The sequence below is a fragment of the Coffea arabica genome, chromosome 1e (genome assembly GCF_036785885.1).
Source record: "Coffea arabica cultivar ET-39 chromosome 1e, Coffea Arabica ET-39 HiFi, whole genome shotgun sequence".
Lineage (NCBI taxonomy): Eukaryota > Viridiplantae > Streptophyta > Magnoliopsida > Gentianales > Rubiaceae > Coffea > Coffea arabica.
This window is the reverse complement of record NC_092311.1, coordinates 40937790-40952926: the sequence shown is the minus strand read 5'-3', so window position 1 is coordinate 40952926 and position 15137 is coordinate 40937790. Positions and strand designations below refer to the sequence as shown.

The 15137-nt window shown below is 36.1% G+C and overlaps 2 protein-coding genes across 4 annotated transcripts; one reads left to right on the top strand and one right to left on the bottom strand.

Moving 5' to 3' along the window:
• Nucleotides 1-1281: 1281 nt before the first annotated feature.
• LOC113704350 (protein DGS1, mitochondrial) lies at nt 1282-9925 on the bottom strand. 3 transcript variants are annotated; one of them, XM_027226207.2, is made up of 14 exons: nt 9586-9925; nt 9080-9194; nt 8791-8994; nt 7177-7314; nt 6913-7074; nt 6354-6548; nt 4407-4507; nt 4234-4323; nt 3776-3848; nt 3674-3702; nt 3421-3544; nt 2996-3106; nt 2101-2201; nt 1282-1915 (listed from the first exon to the last, which is right to left on the bottom strand). In XM_027226207.2, exons 1-14 carry the CDS (start codon nt 9882-9884, stop codon nt 1795-1797), a joined length of 1863 nt encoding a protein of 620 aa, XP_027082008.2. In that variant the 5' UTR covers nt 9885-9925; the 3' UTR covers nt 1282-1794. The 3 variants fall into 3 exon arrangements, with proteins under 3 accessions (XP_027082008.2, XP_071912168.1, XP_027082017.2); XM_072056067.1 differs by lacking the exon at nt 6354-6548; XM_027226216.2 differs by lacking the exons at nt 1282-1915; nt 2101-2201 and adding an exon at nt 2412-2853.
• A 2875-nt stretch (nt 9926-12800) lies between these two features.
• Nucleotides 12801-14399, top strand: LOC140009759 (cysteine proteinase inhibitor A-like). The gene is made up of 2 exons (XM_072056062.1): nt 12801-13255; nt 13893-14399. Exons 1-2 carry the CDS (start codon nt 13154-13156, stop codon nt 14085-14087), a joined length of 297 nt encoding a protein of 98 aa, XP_071912163.1. The 5' UTR covers nt 12801-13153; the 3' UTR covers nt 14088-14399.
• Nucleotides 14400-15137: the final 738 nt, after the last annotated feature.

The following is a 15137-nucleotide window of genomic DNA, read 5'->3' as shown; positions in this document are numbered from 1 at the left end:
TCTACAGATCATCTCCACTTGATCATCAGTCAGATGTTGATACTTTAGTGGAAGCTCACCAACCAAACTCTCCTTCTGTACTCGATAATTCTACTGATGTGCCTCGACGTGGAGACGAAAAATCTGTTCTACTTCCGGTCTAGTTGCAGCAAAAGTTATTGCATGCATTTCTATATATGGTCAAGGGATCTTAAGATGTTCTAGTTTTTCAGAACATGCAAACTTCAGGAAATTCAACATCCCAAGTTCATAAGTTTTGTCCTTTCTATTATTAAGTTTGGTCCAGTTTTTGTCCATCACCTAAATATAGGCATCCAAAACATTAGGACAGTATGCTGCTCTATAATCGATCTACATTACAACCATTTTTTGGCCAAGAGTATCAGGATTCAAGAATTTTAACACACAGCTATTGAACAAAAGAATAGACAACTTAGCTAATTAATTACTTCGCTAAATGCTTTCTTACACATGCAAATCATGCCATGCCTACTCAAACTTTTCCAAGCATAAACTCGTGCAATTTAAGTGTGTCTCCATTGAATTAATGCACACGAATAAAATTCACAGTTACGCTAAAAATTGTGATAACAGATACCAAATATTTCAAGAATTACACCAACTAGAACAAAAATTGGACAGAACTCAATCGAACTGCAATTTAAGTGTGTCTCCATTGAATTAGTGTACACGAAAAAAATTTACAATTACCTTAAAAATTGTGATAACAGATACCAAATATTTCAAGAATTACACCAATCAGAACAAAAATTGGACGGAACTCAATTGAACCACAATTTTAGTTACCTATAAAATTAAAGAATCCAGAGGATTTAGCTTATTGTGTGCCAACTTTCATTCTATAAGGATTACTATCTAATACTGAACGTAGATTCACTATTGCCCTTCGATGATGTCATTCGATGATGTCATGTATGTGGGATAATGAACAAATGCTTTGATTCCCCCGGTATGTTTTGCTTTAGAATATCCTCCGATGATCGGTTGAATCAAAGGTTCTAGAGTCAAATTCAGAATATGAAATGCCCTAGACATACTCTCTATAGCGACGAGAAGATTAAGAACCGTTTTCGCTACTAAATCACCCCATCCAAAAATCCCAAATCCACAATTTTGCAGTTTTTAAGTCTCTTTTTTGTTAAGTAAACAACCGTATGCTTGATTGAAGGAATCAATCCATAGAGCAGACTAGAGCAGTAATATCGTTCCATGCATTTTGTAAATTTGTTGCCACTTGGGTTTGGACAGCGTACTAAATAATTAGACAACGAATAAGTGTCTTGATTTATTTCATCTGAACCACTTTTTTGTTTACTCAGAAGTAGTGATTGAACATGCTTTTTTCTGTGCTTGATTAGTATGACATCTTTACAATCACATCAGTTTGGTACATACCTTACCCTTCTTTAAAGAAAATAAAACCAAATATAATTTGCATAGACCCCTCATTTCTCTGATCTCCCAAAGCTGTACTAGAGAACATATTCAAAAGCAGCTGTAGTTGTCTTGAGTAATTTGTAGACAATGAACAATAAACCATCTTCCACCATTCTTGAGTCAATAACTTGGGTATATACCGCCAGAAAAGGGAGAGGAGAAAGCTCAGTTCTTGCTATACCAAAAAAATGATGCCCCTGTGCTGCAAGTCTTTCCAAAATTTGCAGCTTACAAATTACTAAAGCATGCCGGTAACAAAAGAAAAACCATATATCAGTTCTCTTCCAAATGAATGTCTTGCGTAGTCTTACAAAATTTTGTGAAACCAATGTAGGTTCATTGTCGTTTTGGCGAAGGAAGCAAGCAGTCGTACACCCGCTCCATGCGCGATGTAATCCTGAGCTTATTTGCAGTTTCAAGGCCTGGCTTCGCCAAATCATATATATCCTGCCTCAAACTGTTTAAATATACAATAATTAGCTCCATAATTGAGTGAGTGTCCTTTTGTCACTCTCTTTAATGCACGCAAAGATGAACACAAACCCAGATGTTCATACAAACAAATATGCAGACACACTGAAGAAGGACGAAAAAAGAATTATAGAACATCTAAGAGAAATCAAAAGATGAACTAGAACTAACCACATCCATTCACCGGTTGCTTTTGCATGCCTCTCCACAGCACAGTATAAGCGATCCAAGGAATACAAAACCAGCCCAAACATGCATTCAGCATCATTTTCCTTGAAAAAAATAGAGAAGACAACCTTAATTTTGTACAAGTCAAGGCAATCAAAGTTGTTTCTAAAGAGTAATTACCATCAAAGCAGATTTGTCTACGACTAAAGGAAATAAAGCAAATCAATCAATAGTAAAGCAGTTCGAAACAAAGCAGCATGCAACCAACCTAAATTCAGTAGTGCAGTCACAAGCTAGCAAGCACATGAACAAGATTTTGGAGGAGTATTCCAATGAAATATAGGAATGAAACAATTGAGAAAAAACAAAGATTCTAGAAAAACCTAAGCAGTAGTCTGTATGACATAATGAATATTTCTTAAGGGGATCTATGAGGTGCGCCATGCAGGAATGTTTCCTGAGGGTATAAATGGACAAGAATGTGTTTGAGATTTATTAACAATTTAGTAACTAAAAACTTGATATGATTATTGAGGCAGAAATTACTACAAGCTTGTTCTCAAATAATTTAGGACCCTGAAGCAGAAAAGCTACTTTCTTCTGTTCTCATTTCCTTGCTTTTAGTTTTTCTGCCTGCAAAAGAGCTGGAAATCAGCAGCAGCACAATAGGTGCTTTTGGCTTCCGATTCTGCTTCTAAAATTAGAAGCAGTTGAGAACACACAGTACAGCAATGTTGAATTAGAAGATTCCTGCTACTGCACAAGTTCAGAGATTTCCAAGCTGAATAAATTTTATAATCAAGTCTGACAGTAAATCTGGACTAGCAATAAGCAATTGGTAGAACACAATCAGATAAATAGTTTGATGTCCGGACAAAACAATGAAGAGAGCAATTACCAGCCCTTGATCTCTGCAAGTCTGAATTTGCATAATCCCTCTCTCAATCTCAACTACAAGCAGCCTTCTTTGAATCCGAGCAACTCTCCCCCTACCTTCTGCTCTTGTATCCTATTTCAAGAGAAACAAGTACAGATATAGCGTTAAATAGTTTCGTAACACCTGATATAATTGTAGAATCGTAATCTTGGAATATGAGGAATGAAGAGTTCAAAACTATGCGCAATGCATGAACTTGTGTGGAAGTGGCAAGAAATGCCGTCAAAAGTATCTTGGCGTGTTCCATGGCCAGCGAAGTTTTGAGCTAGATGAAAGGGCTAGAGCATTTATACCAGGAACTATCTACTTAATTCTAACATGATACACCAAAACAAGCAAGCAAATTCTGTTGAACCTTTTCTAACAATAGAAAGAGTCATTCTGACCTGTTTAAGCCATGCGCGCACCAACATCAGCAAAATAAGGGAGAGAGCAAATGCTGGTAAAGCAGCCAAAATAGCAAAGTTGATCTCATTGGCCCTGAGAATCTGGTCTAACTCGAGCATTGCTCTGTTTAAGAATTTGGTAAAAAAGGTTTATGAGTGAGGGGGATAGCAAGAAAGAAAGGAAGAGCGACCCAAAATTCTAGTGACATTCTATTCAAACATTTCTACTCAAGATCTCAGTTATTCAACTCACGTCTCAATGTCCAGCTTTAGCTTCTGAACCTGTCCACAAAAAGGAGCTAAAGTCAAATGCTAAGCCAAAACCTACCAAATGAAACAGGTTAAGAGGACTTGCCTGTATAAGGAGAGAACGAACAAGTTCTCCCCCAACAAGATTCTGGATGGGATGCATAACTTCTTTCTCATACCTAAATACAGATGGATAAACTACTTCATGTCAATGGACAAGAGCAGGGTTTAGGATGGTGAGGTATACACATCATGTTGCAGATACTACAACCAGTATAGAGTATGCTAAGCATAAACATTAGTAACAGAGTAAGAATCCAATGTGCCCACTAATAATTAACAAACCTTATCCTGTTCACTGTACACAGCAGACTGTAAGTTCACGATATATGGGATACTAGTAGCAGACAACCCCAAGACTCTTCCCATTTAAAAACTAAAAGAAAAAATGAAATTTAAGTTCCATGTGAACATTAGTAAGATTTAACTACTGCCCACTGCAATGATCCACTGCCTACCATGAAGTTTCTAGCTAAACACACATTTAACTGGAAAAAAGCACACCTGCCCATGACAATTTCAAGCATTTCCTGGTCTGACGCATTCTGTGGCAATTTGTGACCTTTTGTCTGCTCACTGAAAGCTAATAACATTCTGAAGAGCATCAGTGGGTAAGGTCAGTTGCAGATCAAAAACAACATAGTCCATAAGGTACAATCATGGAGTCATTAACTAACCTGTGAAGAGAGTCAGCAGTAAACTGTACTTCTTCACGTTCCATTACACCCTTTTGCCTCTTCCTGAATGTCTCAAAGAGCTCATTCCTTATAGACAGAAGCTGATGAAAAAACACTCAATTAGTTGAACAAATTTTAAGTCTAGAAGACTATTATTGCAATTCATAACCAGAGAATGAGAGAGATGGAATGAGAAAAAGTACCAATTAGTTCCAAATTTGCAATATTATGAAATTATATAGTTAAATAATTCTTAACAGTGAGATAAGCCAACAGAAGTGAAATCACATGAGCTACAAATCAACACTTGAAAAGAAGCAAACATCTTTCATGGTCCACTGAAACTCCAGGTTCCAGGAAGACAGAAAGCCTACTTACCTGGGAAAGAAAGTAAAAGCAGAACAATCTCTAATTGAATACTCATAAATAAGTGACATGCAACCATATTTAAAAACAACACTGAACACTTCCACTTCAACAAAAAACAGTTGCACGTCAATAGCATAAATTAAAAAATAGATTAAATTCATCAAATTTGCAAAGCCAAAACAGTTTTCCAACTCATCCAAACCAGTTAACCACATTCAAACATTAAGACATGTTAATGCCTCCTACTACTGTTTATTCAATTGAATTTGTCCGGGAGGAGGAAGACACTTTTTCTTTGTTCATAGCAGTCAGAATAAGAAAAACAACCCAAACAAGCAGATCAGTGTGCTTTTTGACTCTTTTATAAGCTCTGCAATCTATTGGAAGCATATAGAGGACAAGATACGGAAGGCAGATCTCAACATTTCTAACCTCTTGTAACAGGTCAATCTAATTCAGGAGACAAAAAGAAAAAAAATAAAAATAAATGAACTTAGCCAAATCTGGCTTGTGTGGCCCTCTCCACCCCCAAGAAACTGGAATAGAGCAATACAATTTCCAGAAGGATTTTATTCAAGTTTATTAGTACGGTTTATGGAGCTGATGAACCTAATAATCTCCTTGATGATTACTAGCAAAGTATTTTGAAAATGTCTAATTTCTCCCTGAGGCAGTGCCCAAACTTAAACCGTTACTGTAAAAAAGTCCTAAGATTCATCATAGTGCCTAAACTTAGTCGTAAACTTATAAATTTAGTAGCTTAAACAAATTATGTAGTTCTCTTACATGGATTACCTTCTAAATAGGGAGTTACAATCTTTAATCATTATTTATTGACCAACTAAATTTAGGCATCTACTGACTTTAACGATAATATAACACAAAACTGGTCGAAATTAAACTATACTAGAGCAAAAGTGCACAAGTCCAGGCTGTACCAAGAACGAATTCATAGAATGAAAGAGGAGTTTAAATTTCTTTTGGAGTAATACCTTCTGAAGACAGTTATTAATAGAAAATTCTGGCACAAATTACTTTTTGAGACCAGAGAGAAGACTCGTAATTCAAGATAAATAAGACAATAAATAACTGATTTTGTCGATTTTAAACAAACTTAATCCATGTGGTGCATCAGGATGCAAAGGAATAATCAGCTGCCAATACAAAGGAAAAGAGAACCAAGTACCTCTAGCAGGTTAAGCAGAATAACCTTGGTTCAGAAAATATTAAAAAAGATCAAGTAAACCTTAATTCTTTCAGAATTATCACCTTGATTTCAAACTAACATGCCAGTGATATTTACTAGCAATGAACGTCGAATCATGTACATGTCAAACCGCAATATTAAGGTCTTAACGATTCCAACAATAATCCAAGTCCTTGTTAGTTATTTTATTCCTAGTCGGCATTAAACAAACCCATGTATATCTACAAACTATGAACTTATACTCGGCGATACACTGAATGTCCACAAAAAATGTAAGCTAAATCTTGATCTTTGAAACTGCACATCCAATAAAGTGCAAAAAGGCCTAAAGGTTGTAAAAAATATACAGAAGAAAACCAGAGAAAGCTTACTGGCTGTTCTACATGATCATTCCAAAAGCTTAGTGTTGAATCCTTTGCCTCACTTATCCAATTATCAATATCAGAGCTCCCCATCAATCGACTATGACGAAGAAGCCATAACGAACAAAGAGAGATGCCAACAACCCCACCGGTATAATGCATCCAATATAAAGTCATTTTCTTTGGCTTTCGATGTTTGGTAACCTAGGACAGTAAATGCAAGGAGAATTTATTAAATAAGACAAACCACAAAGCTTATTGACTTTCCTCTGTCAATTATATTGTTGCCACAAATCTTCACTAGCTAATAACCATTCAAGGGACAAAATACATTTTTGATAAACAGGGTCAATGACAAGATGTGATGAAAATATTACTTGATGGAGTATATAGAGGCAATGAATATAAAATCAAATATCCCAAACTGACTTCTAAAGCAAATTTTCCATCAAAAATCTTCAAGCAATTTGCAATGAAACTATAACTCCTTATCCACCCAAAACATGAGTATCAAATAGATAGAAAAACATGTGAATCAGAAAGCACAATGTTGGCTACAAACTCTTACCAGAGTAGACAAATAAGAGTCCAATTTGTGTAGATTTTGACAGATCAAGTTAATAGCGTCTGTGGTTTCACACTCTGTCCACTGTGAGCCTTCCTGGTTTACTTCTGGAAGTTTCTCAAACATTAAAGGAAAGGAATAACTTCCATCAACAGACGAATCACCCTGCAAAAGGAAGTGAAAGAAAACAAAAGCACGTCATAAATTAATCTGTAACTGTACACATTTAGATTTAAGGATCCACATGGGTTATTTATGTGTCGGAACCTGACGCATGGCATGGAAATGGCCGATTGATGCCTCCAATTTCAAAAACAAGTCATTGACGGTGACCAATAAAGATGGCACCGACTTCTCAGGCTCCTTAACTAAATCCTCTCCAACTCTATCAGTCTCTGTGTAAACCTATTTGAACAGTAATCATAACTCGGTAAAATTGGCCAAATGAAGCCCCATAATATCAAATCCCAGTTCTGATAAATATAACAATCGGCAGATGCGGAAAAAAAATGCAAGTTTCACTTCCACAAAAATGATCAGTTCGGTTAACAGTAAAAGATTAATCTGATTCTCAAAATTTATCACAAAGAAGCATGAACTGTCTTTATACAGATTCTACATAATTTGAAACTTGGCCTTTAGCACAGGCTCCTAAATCACTCTAAGAACAGCCCCTAAAGGATTAAAACAAAGCTTACAACAAAACAAGAACAAAATACTCAAAAGCAATACTTTGGAGATGTACACTTCACATGTCTGCAGTAAAGGAGGTCAACTAAATTTGAATACTAGACTAGCAAGCTAGTGGGCAATGGTCAAGTGGCAAAACCATATCTAAGTAGCTGGTTACGTGGCTGGTGAATCTAGAAATAGCAACTTGGTCTAACAAAGACATTAGTGCAGGTAAGCACATTTTCTAAATATACGCGATCCATAACTGTGAAAAATATATAGAATTGCTATTTAAGAAAATACATCAGAGCTAGAAAAAAATTAAGTACAAAGAAAGAGAGCAAGCGAGTAGCTTATTCAAGAACTAGACAATTTTTATAAGTGCAGTCACAAAGAATGACATCCAGAAGCAATATTATCACTCCAAGATCCTTTAGAAATCCCTTGCCACAACAAGAAGCTTTTTTTAAGCTAATAGCCTGTAAAATTATGACAGGCAGTTCGAATAGCCTAATAACGTCTTCACTCTAGATCAAACAACATAACCAGCGGGTAACTTCCCCAAAAGGTTCAGGGGAATCAGGCCAACAACAAAATAATTGCTTCGCACCAACAGCAAAATTTCATTATGTAGTCCCAACAGAAAGGTGCAACTCTTTCTAGTTCTCAATTGCTACACAGCCCTCTTCTTAAGACAAGAAGCAAAATATGCATGTGCAAACACACAAGTTCACAGAGAGAGAGAGAGAGAGAGAGAGAGAGAGAGAGAGATCAGGGAGGAAAAAATCCATCAACTATATAGCTCAACCAATTGAAACTGTAAAAGGAATCTCAAACTCCACCAAATTATTTCTTTGGCAAGCTGAAAGCTATAATTTCTACTGCCTGCAGAGAACCATGTTGCAATGGAAGTTGAATAAAGTCTAAGCATATGTACATAGGATCGTTACTCATTAGTTCTGACATCTGCTGTTTCTGAAATTTTTCAACAGAATATCTCCAAGAATGTCATCTCTTTACTCGTCTGAATGAATTTCAATATGGCTCTTAGCAGCACAAGAAGGCTTTTGTAAATAAATAATCTAATTAAGCTTAACGCATGAAATAATTCCATTTCCAATAAAAATCAGAAGGCCCTATCTGATTATAAATTAAAATCAATAAATATGCGTTCATTGCAAAGAGCGCCTACTCTTAATAGCAACAAACCTGTGCCAAAAACGCAGCCAAAAAGTATCTTAGATTAGTAAGGACAATAATTCTCTCAGACATGTAAGAAGAGGCTGAACAAGACATCCGCTGCATCCCAGTATGCTCTGCAAGAGAATCACGCATCAGCTGTATTACGCCATTGACAAAGGCATTTGGCCCTCTCTCACAGACCATGAAGTATACTTTTTGAGCATTTGATCCCTGAAATGAGATAAGTGATAACAGACCAAGTTAAGTACACTAAATAAAAAATCAATTTTTCACCAAGAAAACCATAGGCACTAACCTCCGCTCTAGATTGCCAGAATTGTAAGTTCTTCTGTATGTAATGCAAATTTAGAAAGACACACTCCATTACATCCTCCAACACATTGCGTATCTTAGATGCTTCTACCGTAAGCCTGCACGTATCAATCCACTCTTAACAAAACCACATGCTAAATGACTTTCACAAGATTACCTTCTGAAATGAAACTGACTTGCATACAATACTTTCAAATGAGATACAAAACCGCATAATCCATATTCTGAAATTGCAATACAATGACAAGATTGGATTTTACAGAATCATTCTAACAACAAAACATGTGAAATATAGCCACCATTGAGGCCCTTCAACATCTACTTGGTTATATCTTTCAGTAACTTTCTCAATTCAACTTCACTTTTCCAATGAATTAACATCCAAATAAACAGATATCAACATTTGTACAAAAACATTGTACCAATAACTTAAATATTATTACAATCACTATGTAAATGATGTATCTATGAACTGAATGGGAGGCCTACAGTGAAGAAGGAGAGTCCGGCGAAGAAGCCGGAGGCAAAGGGAGAGGAAGGCAAGTGGTGCGACGGCGTCGCTTGGAGCTTCCGCGAGTAGTACTAGTAGTAGAAGAATGATAAAAACTGGAAATTTTGGTGCGAAAATTGGAATTTGGATTAGGAAAAAAGCTGAGCAATCGGTTCCAGAAATAGTTCGAGTACAATGAGACTAAGGCTTTGACGTCCTTCATCATCGTCGGCGATAACGGCGTCACCGGCGACGGAGTCTTGGTTTTAGGTACCGCTGACATGCCCCCTTCCTCCATTAGTTTATGTAAAATTTTTTGTTACAAAGTGGGAAAAGAAGTGAAAAAGAAGAAAGTGTCAGCTGTTTGAATAGGAGCGAAGGGATTTATGATATTGACCTTGTCATTGGTGTAAATTACTAAATCTGCCCAATCCTACTGATTAATTAATTATTCCCTAGGGTTTAGTGTTAATCACTTAAACCAAGTCTCCCTAAATTGATTACATCTAGACCCCTCGGATTTTGACTTGATAGCCACTAGAGCCCTTGAGATTTGAGTCTTTACCTCTTTTCTTTGCTTATAGTTATAGCTTTCTCAATTTCTTCTTTTCTTTCCACTTCAGGGCCACCAAATCAGACCTACAAGTTTACCAATTCTATTTGTTAAGTCTAGGGTTGCAAACGAATAGAATCGAATCAAACTTTGGTTTAATCGAGTCGAGTCTTGCCTTAATTTTATCGAACTCGAACTCGAGTTCGAACTCAACGAGCTGGCAATTTTAAAACTCAAGCTCGATAAAATAAAAATAATTATTTTTTTAAAAAAATAAATAAAATAATATTTTTTCTTAATAAATAATAAAATATTAATGATATATATGTAATTTTACTATGAAAATAAGTATATATATATATATATATATATATATATATACTCAAACTCGCGAGTTAAAAAGCTTAATATTTTGACCTTGAGTTCAACTCGACCCGTTTGAACTCGACTTGAACCGCTAACGAGCGGCTCAATTCGTTTGCAGCTCTAGTTGAGCCTTTATCATATGCTGGCTTCGATTTGACTTCTCTATTTAACTATTTCTGATTACTAACTTTGTTACATTTATTGAGGACGTACATGCTTGGTAACGTTACATTTGGGAGATGAGAAATGGACACTGAGGGAATGTTTTGAATTGAAAGTAATATCCTTGGACAGAAAGAAAAGAAATTGAAAGGATTTCACTTCCATCCACTATCAAAAAGTTTTCTTGCCAAAAGTGGGTAGATTTTGAGAGAAGATAATAAGATTTTTCAATATGACATCTTTTTGTCATATATGGCCTTTATTATTTAACTAAAGTTTTTCTAACGGGTATCCATAAGACATTTGTTAATACACCTAACATCTTCCTAACCTACCATATATATATATATATATGTATATATAGACACACACATACTAATAATTATTATCCTCCCTTATATTTATTTACTTTTCTTAATTAATCTTATATTTTAAAAAATATGATACTTGAAATATATCTTGCACCCGTTAGACAAACCCTTTAAAATGGCACATTTGTAAAGGTAGACATTAAGAATCATTTCTTTCCATTTTTCTATAACACCTCTACAAAAGGAAATTATTTATTTCTTTTCTTTTCTGAACTCCCGAACAACCTTGAAAGAAACTAGCTCTAACCTCTAAGTTTCTTTCCACTTTTTTGTCTTATTTTCTTTTCTTTCCTAACCGATCCTTTCTTTTCTTTCCTTTTCTATCCCAAATTGCCGAACCTGCTCTAAGAGATAGTATGAGGCGTGTTTATTACAGTGGTTGTTTTCTTTTGGCTAGTAATATTATGAGGGTGTTTATTAAGAGATAGGTGTTTATTATAGTGGTTGTGAGCCACAGAGGGAATTGTAATTTTCACTTTACATCAGTAGTGAGTTTTGTGGCAAACATTGCCAGTAATAACTAACTCTATTAGACTGCCTTGGAACAAAAGTAATTCGGCAAGTACCAAAAGGATCCAACTCCTCCCTAATTCTATCTGCTACTTCTTTGCAATCAGAATGGACAAGTATAGATGCTAAGTTTCTGTTTAATGCATATACCATTGCAGCTCTGATTGCCAAAGCCTCAGCAATTTCTGGATCTTCACAGTAGCTAACAAGTATAGCCCAAGTTGCTGTCAATTGTCCCCCAAGATCCCATATTCCAATCCCTAGGCCAGCAGTGTTTCTTAACTTATCAATTGCTCCATCTGCAAACAAGTTCAGTGCTTGCTTATCTTGACATGATCTTGGGATTTGGTTGCCTTGTTCTTGCTATCTTGTCTCCGTTGAGTTGGTCACCTCCAAGTTTGCTGCCTAAAATCATGCCACTCATCAACAGCAATCGTAGAAGTCCAGTAAGCCTTCTTGATGTGTCAAATTGAAGGCTACCTAATTCCCGCTTTCCATATTTGCCATAACAGATTTGCTGTCATAGCTATGTAGTCTTTCCCATCTTTCCTAGCTGTAGCCTCTTGCAAATGCATCCACCATTCCCAGAAGTTCCATCTGTGTTGCATCAAGCCATCCCATTGGAGTGAAAATGTTTTTCATGTATCCTGTACAGTTCTACAAAAAAAGAACTCGTGGTCTTTGGTCTCTATCTGCTCCCCACAATTTTTGCACATTGGGATTCCTTTTTGAGTTCTCTTAATGACGGCTTCGACTCGATTATGCTAAAGTTCGACTCGATTCAATTTGTTTGCAGCCCTAATTAAGAGAACCTTTTTAGATGGTATGGTTAACCTTTTCAACTTTGAGGAAGTTGAGGATTTCAATATGTGTTTCTGTGCATTACAAATATAACAATCTATTTCAATCAAAGACAAAAAGTATGCAATTGCAAGTTCAATCGCACTATGAAATTAAAGATCTAAGACATAAAAACTTAGTAGATCTGAACTATTGATTTTAAAATTCTGCAAGGCTGTTGAGGTACAAACAAATGTATACTTTGACAAGTAAAGGATTTTTTTTCTTTTTTTTTCAAATAAAACTGAGCTCCAAAAGCTTTTCTTCATAATGTTGTTCTACTCTTTTGGCATTTTGTTTTCCAAAACTTATGGCATAAGGATAAGGCTGTCTCAATTTCTTCCCTTCCCTTTGAAAAAGTGGCAAAAGCTTAATACTTAAGCTAGCGCGTAGGAGATTATTCTGATATCCAAAACAAAACAATGGGCCATTTAAGAATCCGATCTAATATCGTACTTTTGCATCCTCCCAACCATTCAAAGCCACACGTGGACGGTTCCTTTCCTCCCGTCGAATCTGACCCGCGTTTCGTCCGTTCCGTTCTCCTTTGTTCTTGATTCGTCCCGCTTCACTAGTTTACTTGCACTTGTTCCTTTCTCAATGCTCCCCATCCCTCTATAAATAGGCTACTTCTACGCCTGAGTTCCCTCACTCTCTTCCTTATCCTACTTTTTCTCGCACTAAGTTCACAGAAAAAGATAAGAAGGCTCTGTATTTGGGAATTTTGTTGAATTTTCAATCGATTTTTTGTTTCTTAAAGAAGGAATGGCAAAAGTTGGTGGGATCAGTGAATCTAAGGGCAATGAGAACAGCCTTGAAATTGAGAGCCTGGCTAAGTTTGCTGTGGATGATTACAACAAGAAACAGGTGAGTAAATCAGAATTTCTTTGAATTGTATGAAAAGGGCTTCTTTTAGTGGGTGCTTTTCTGATAAATTAAGGAGGTCCTTGTTAACCTCTTTCACTCAGTTGGGAAAGGGAAAGGGCTTTTTTTGGAGAGTGGAGAGGGAGAAATGGAAGCTGGTTGTTGTGGATTTTTGGTTTATTTGCTAAGTTTTAGCTGTAGATTTGATAAAATATTGTCTTGGGAGCTTGTCTTCATACAAGAGTAAATTCTAGTACAAGAAAAGGGCTTGATTATGGAAGGGTTGCTGTGGATTTTGTATTTATTTGTGAATTTTTAGCTCTAGATTCGATCTAAATCTTGTCTTGAAAAAAAAAAAAAAAAAAAGAACTTGTCTTGAAATCCGAGTAAGTTTAAGTACAAGAAAATGGCTTGATTATTGAGCCCTAGTAATTTAGAAACTTATTATTGAATCAAAATGATCTCGTATGCCTTCGGAGAATATAATCTTTCCCTCCTAAACTTGATCGTAGGATAATATAAAAAAAGAATATTAAATGGCAAACGTGATAATAATAGGCGTTTACTTTTTAGTGTCAGTTGATCTAGCAATGTGAACTGGTATGACATGTTTGGACTTTCGGCGTTGGATTGTTTGCAGAATGCCCTTTTGGAATTTCAGAAGGTGATCAACAGTAAAGAGCAGGTGGTTGCTGGTACCGTGTACTATCTGACCATTGAGGTGAAAGATGGGAATCAGAAGAAGCTTTATGAGGCCAAAGTTTGGGTGAAGCCATGGTTGAACTTCAAGGAGGTTCAAGAATTCAAGCCTGCTGCTGGTGATACTAGTGCCTAAATTTGCTTCTTAACAATGCGCTGTTGCCTATTTGCCTAGTAGAAATAAAGCTAACGCGTAAATGTCTTTCAGTTGGAAAGATTGGAGTTTCAAACTTGCTTAGTTTGTATATGCTATAACTCGTAATATTAACATGTTAGTAACATGTTATCTTATGTTGGATAGATGTTAGGGCAACATAATCTTCGCTGATGTTCGGTTTGATGTGATCTGATCCTGTGGTTTTTATACCACTCTGGCTTGAGTATCATTACCCTTTGCTCCTCTATGTGGCTCTTATTGTTGAAATAAAAAGTCATGTTTCTCTTTTCACTGGTAAGCATTTTCATAAGGCAAGATGAATCCCTGAAAATTCTCTGGTCATTTAGCATCCCCAATGCTTTATGTTCTTAATTAAAGAAGTGTTTTAGTAGACTGTTATATCGTTTTATTAATGCCTTAAGCAATACAACTAGTGGTCCTTATCCTCTTTTTGTTACTTCAGAACTTGGAATTCAATCTGCACATTTTCTCACATCATGAAAATGCCAGGCGTCAATATGAATAGAAAATTAGGAATTACTCTTTAATTGCTCCCCTGGAAACCTATGCCCCTTCACTTTTTAGGATGGATCGATGTCTTTGGCATTTTTCTTCCTTAGGCTGTAACAATGTGTAGAATTTATCTGTCTTGCAAATAATTGAACAACACTTGACAGGTAAGTCTTCTCATTTCTTGATTCATCAAGTATTCTGAACTTAACCATTTTGCTTCACTTCAAAATTGACAAATTGCTAAACCACTGTACCACAAAGTTGCAAGTATACACGTTGCAAATAGTTCACAACATGAAGTGATAAGATGGAAGAAGGCCAAAAATGTAGGCAGGAAGGTCTCTTGAGGGATCACCACATGATTAAACTTGGGGTTAACTTGCAAGCTTCATCTACAATACCACAGAATTTCATGGCCAATAACGTAAAAGTGGAAGAAAAGCCCTTTATTGTTTTGTTGTCACGACCAAACCGCATCAAACAAATGAACAGATAGATGGTGGAAGTTTTGAGTCT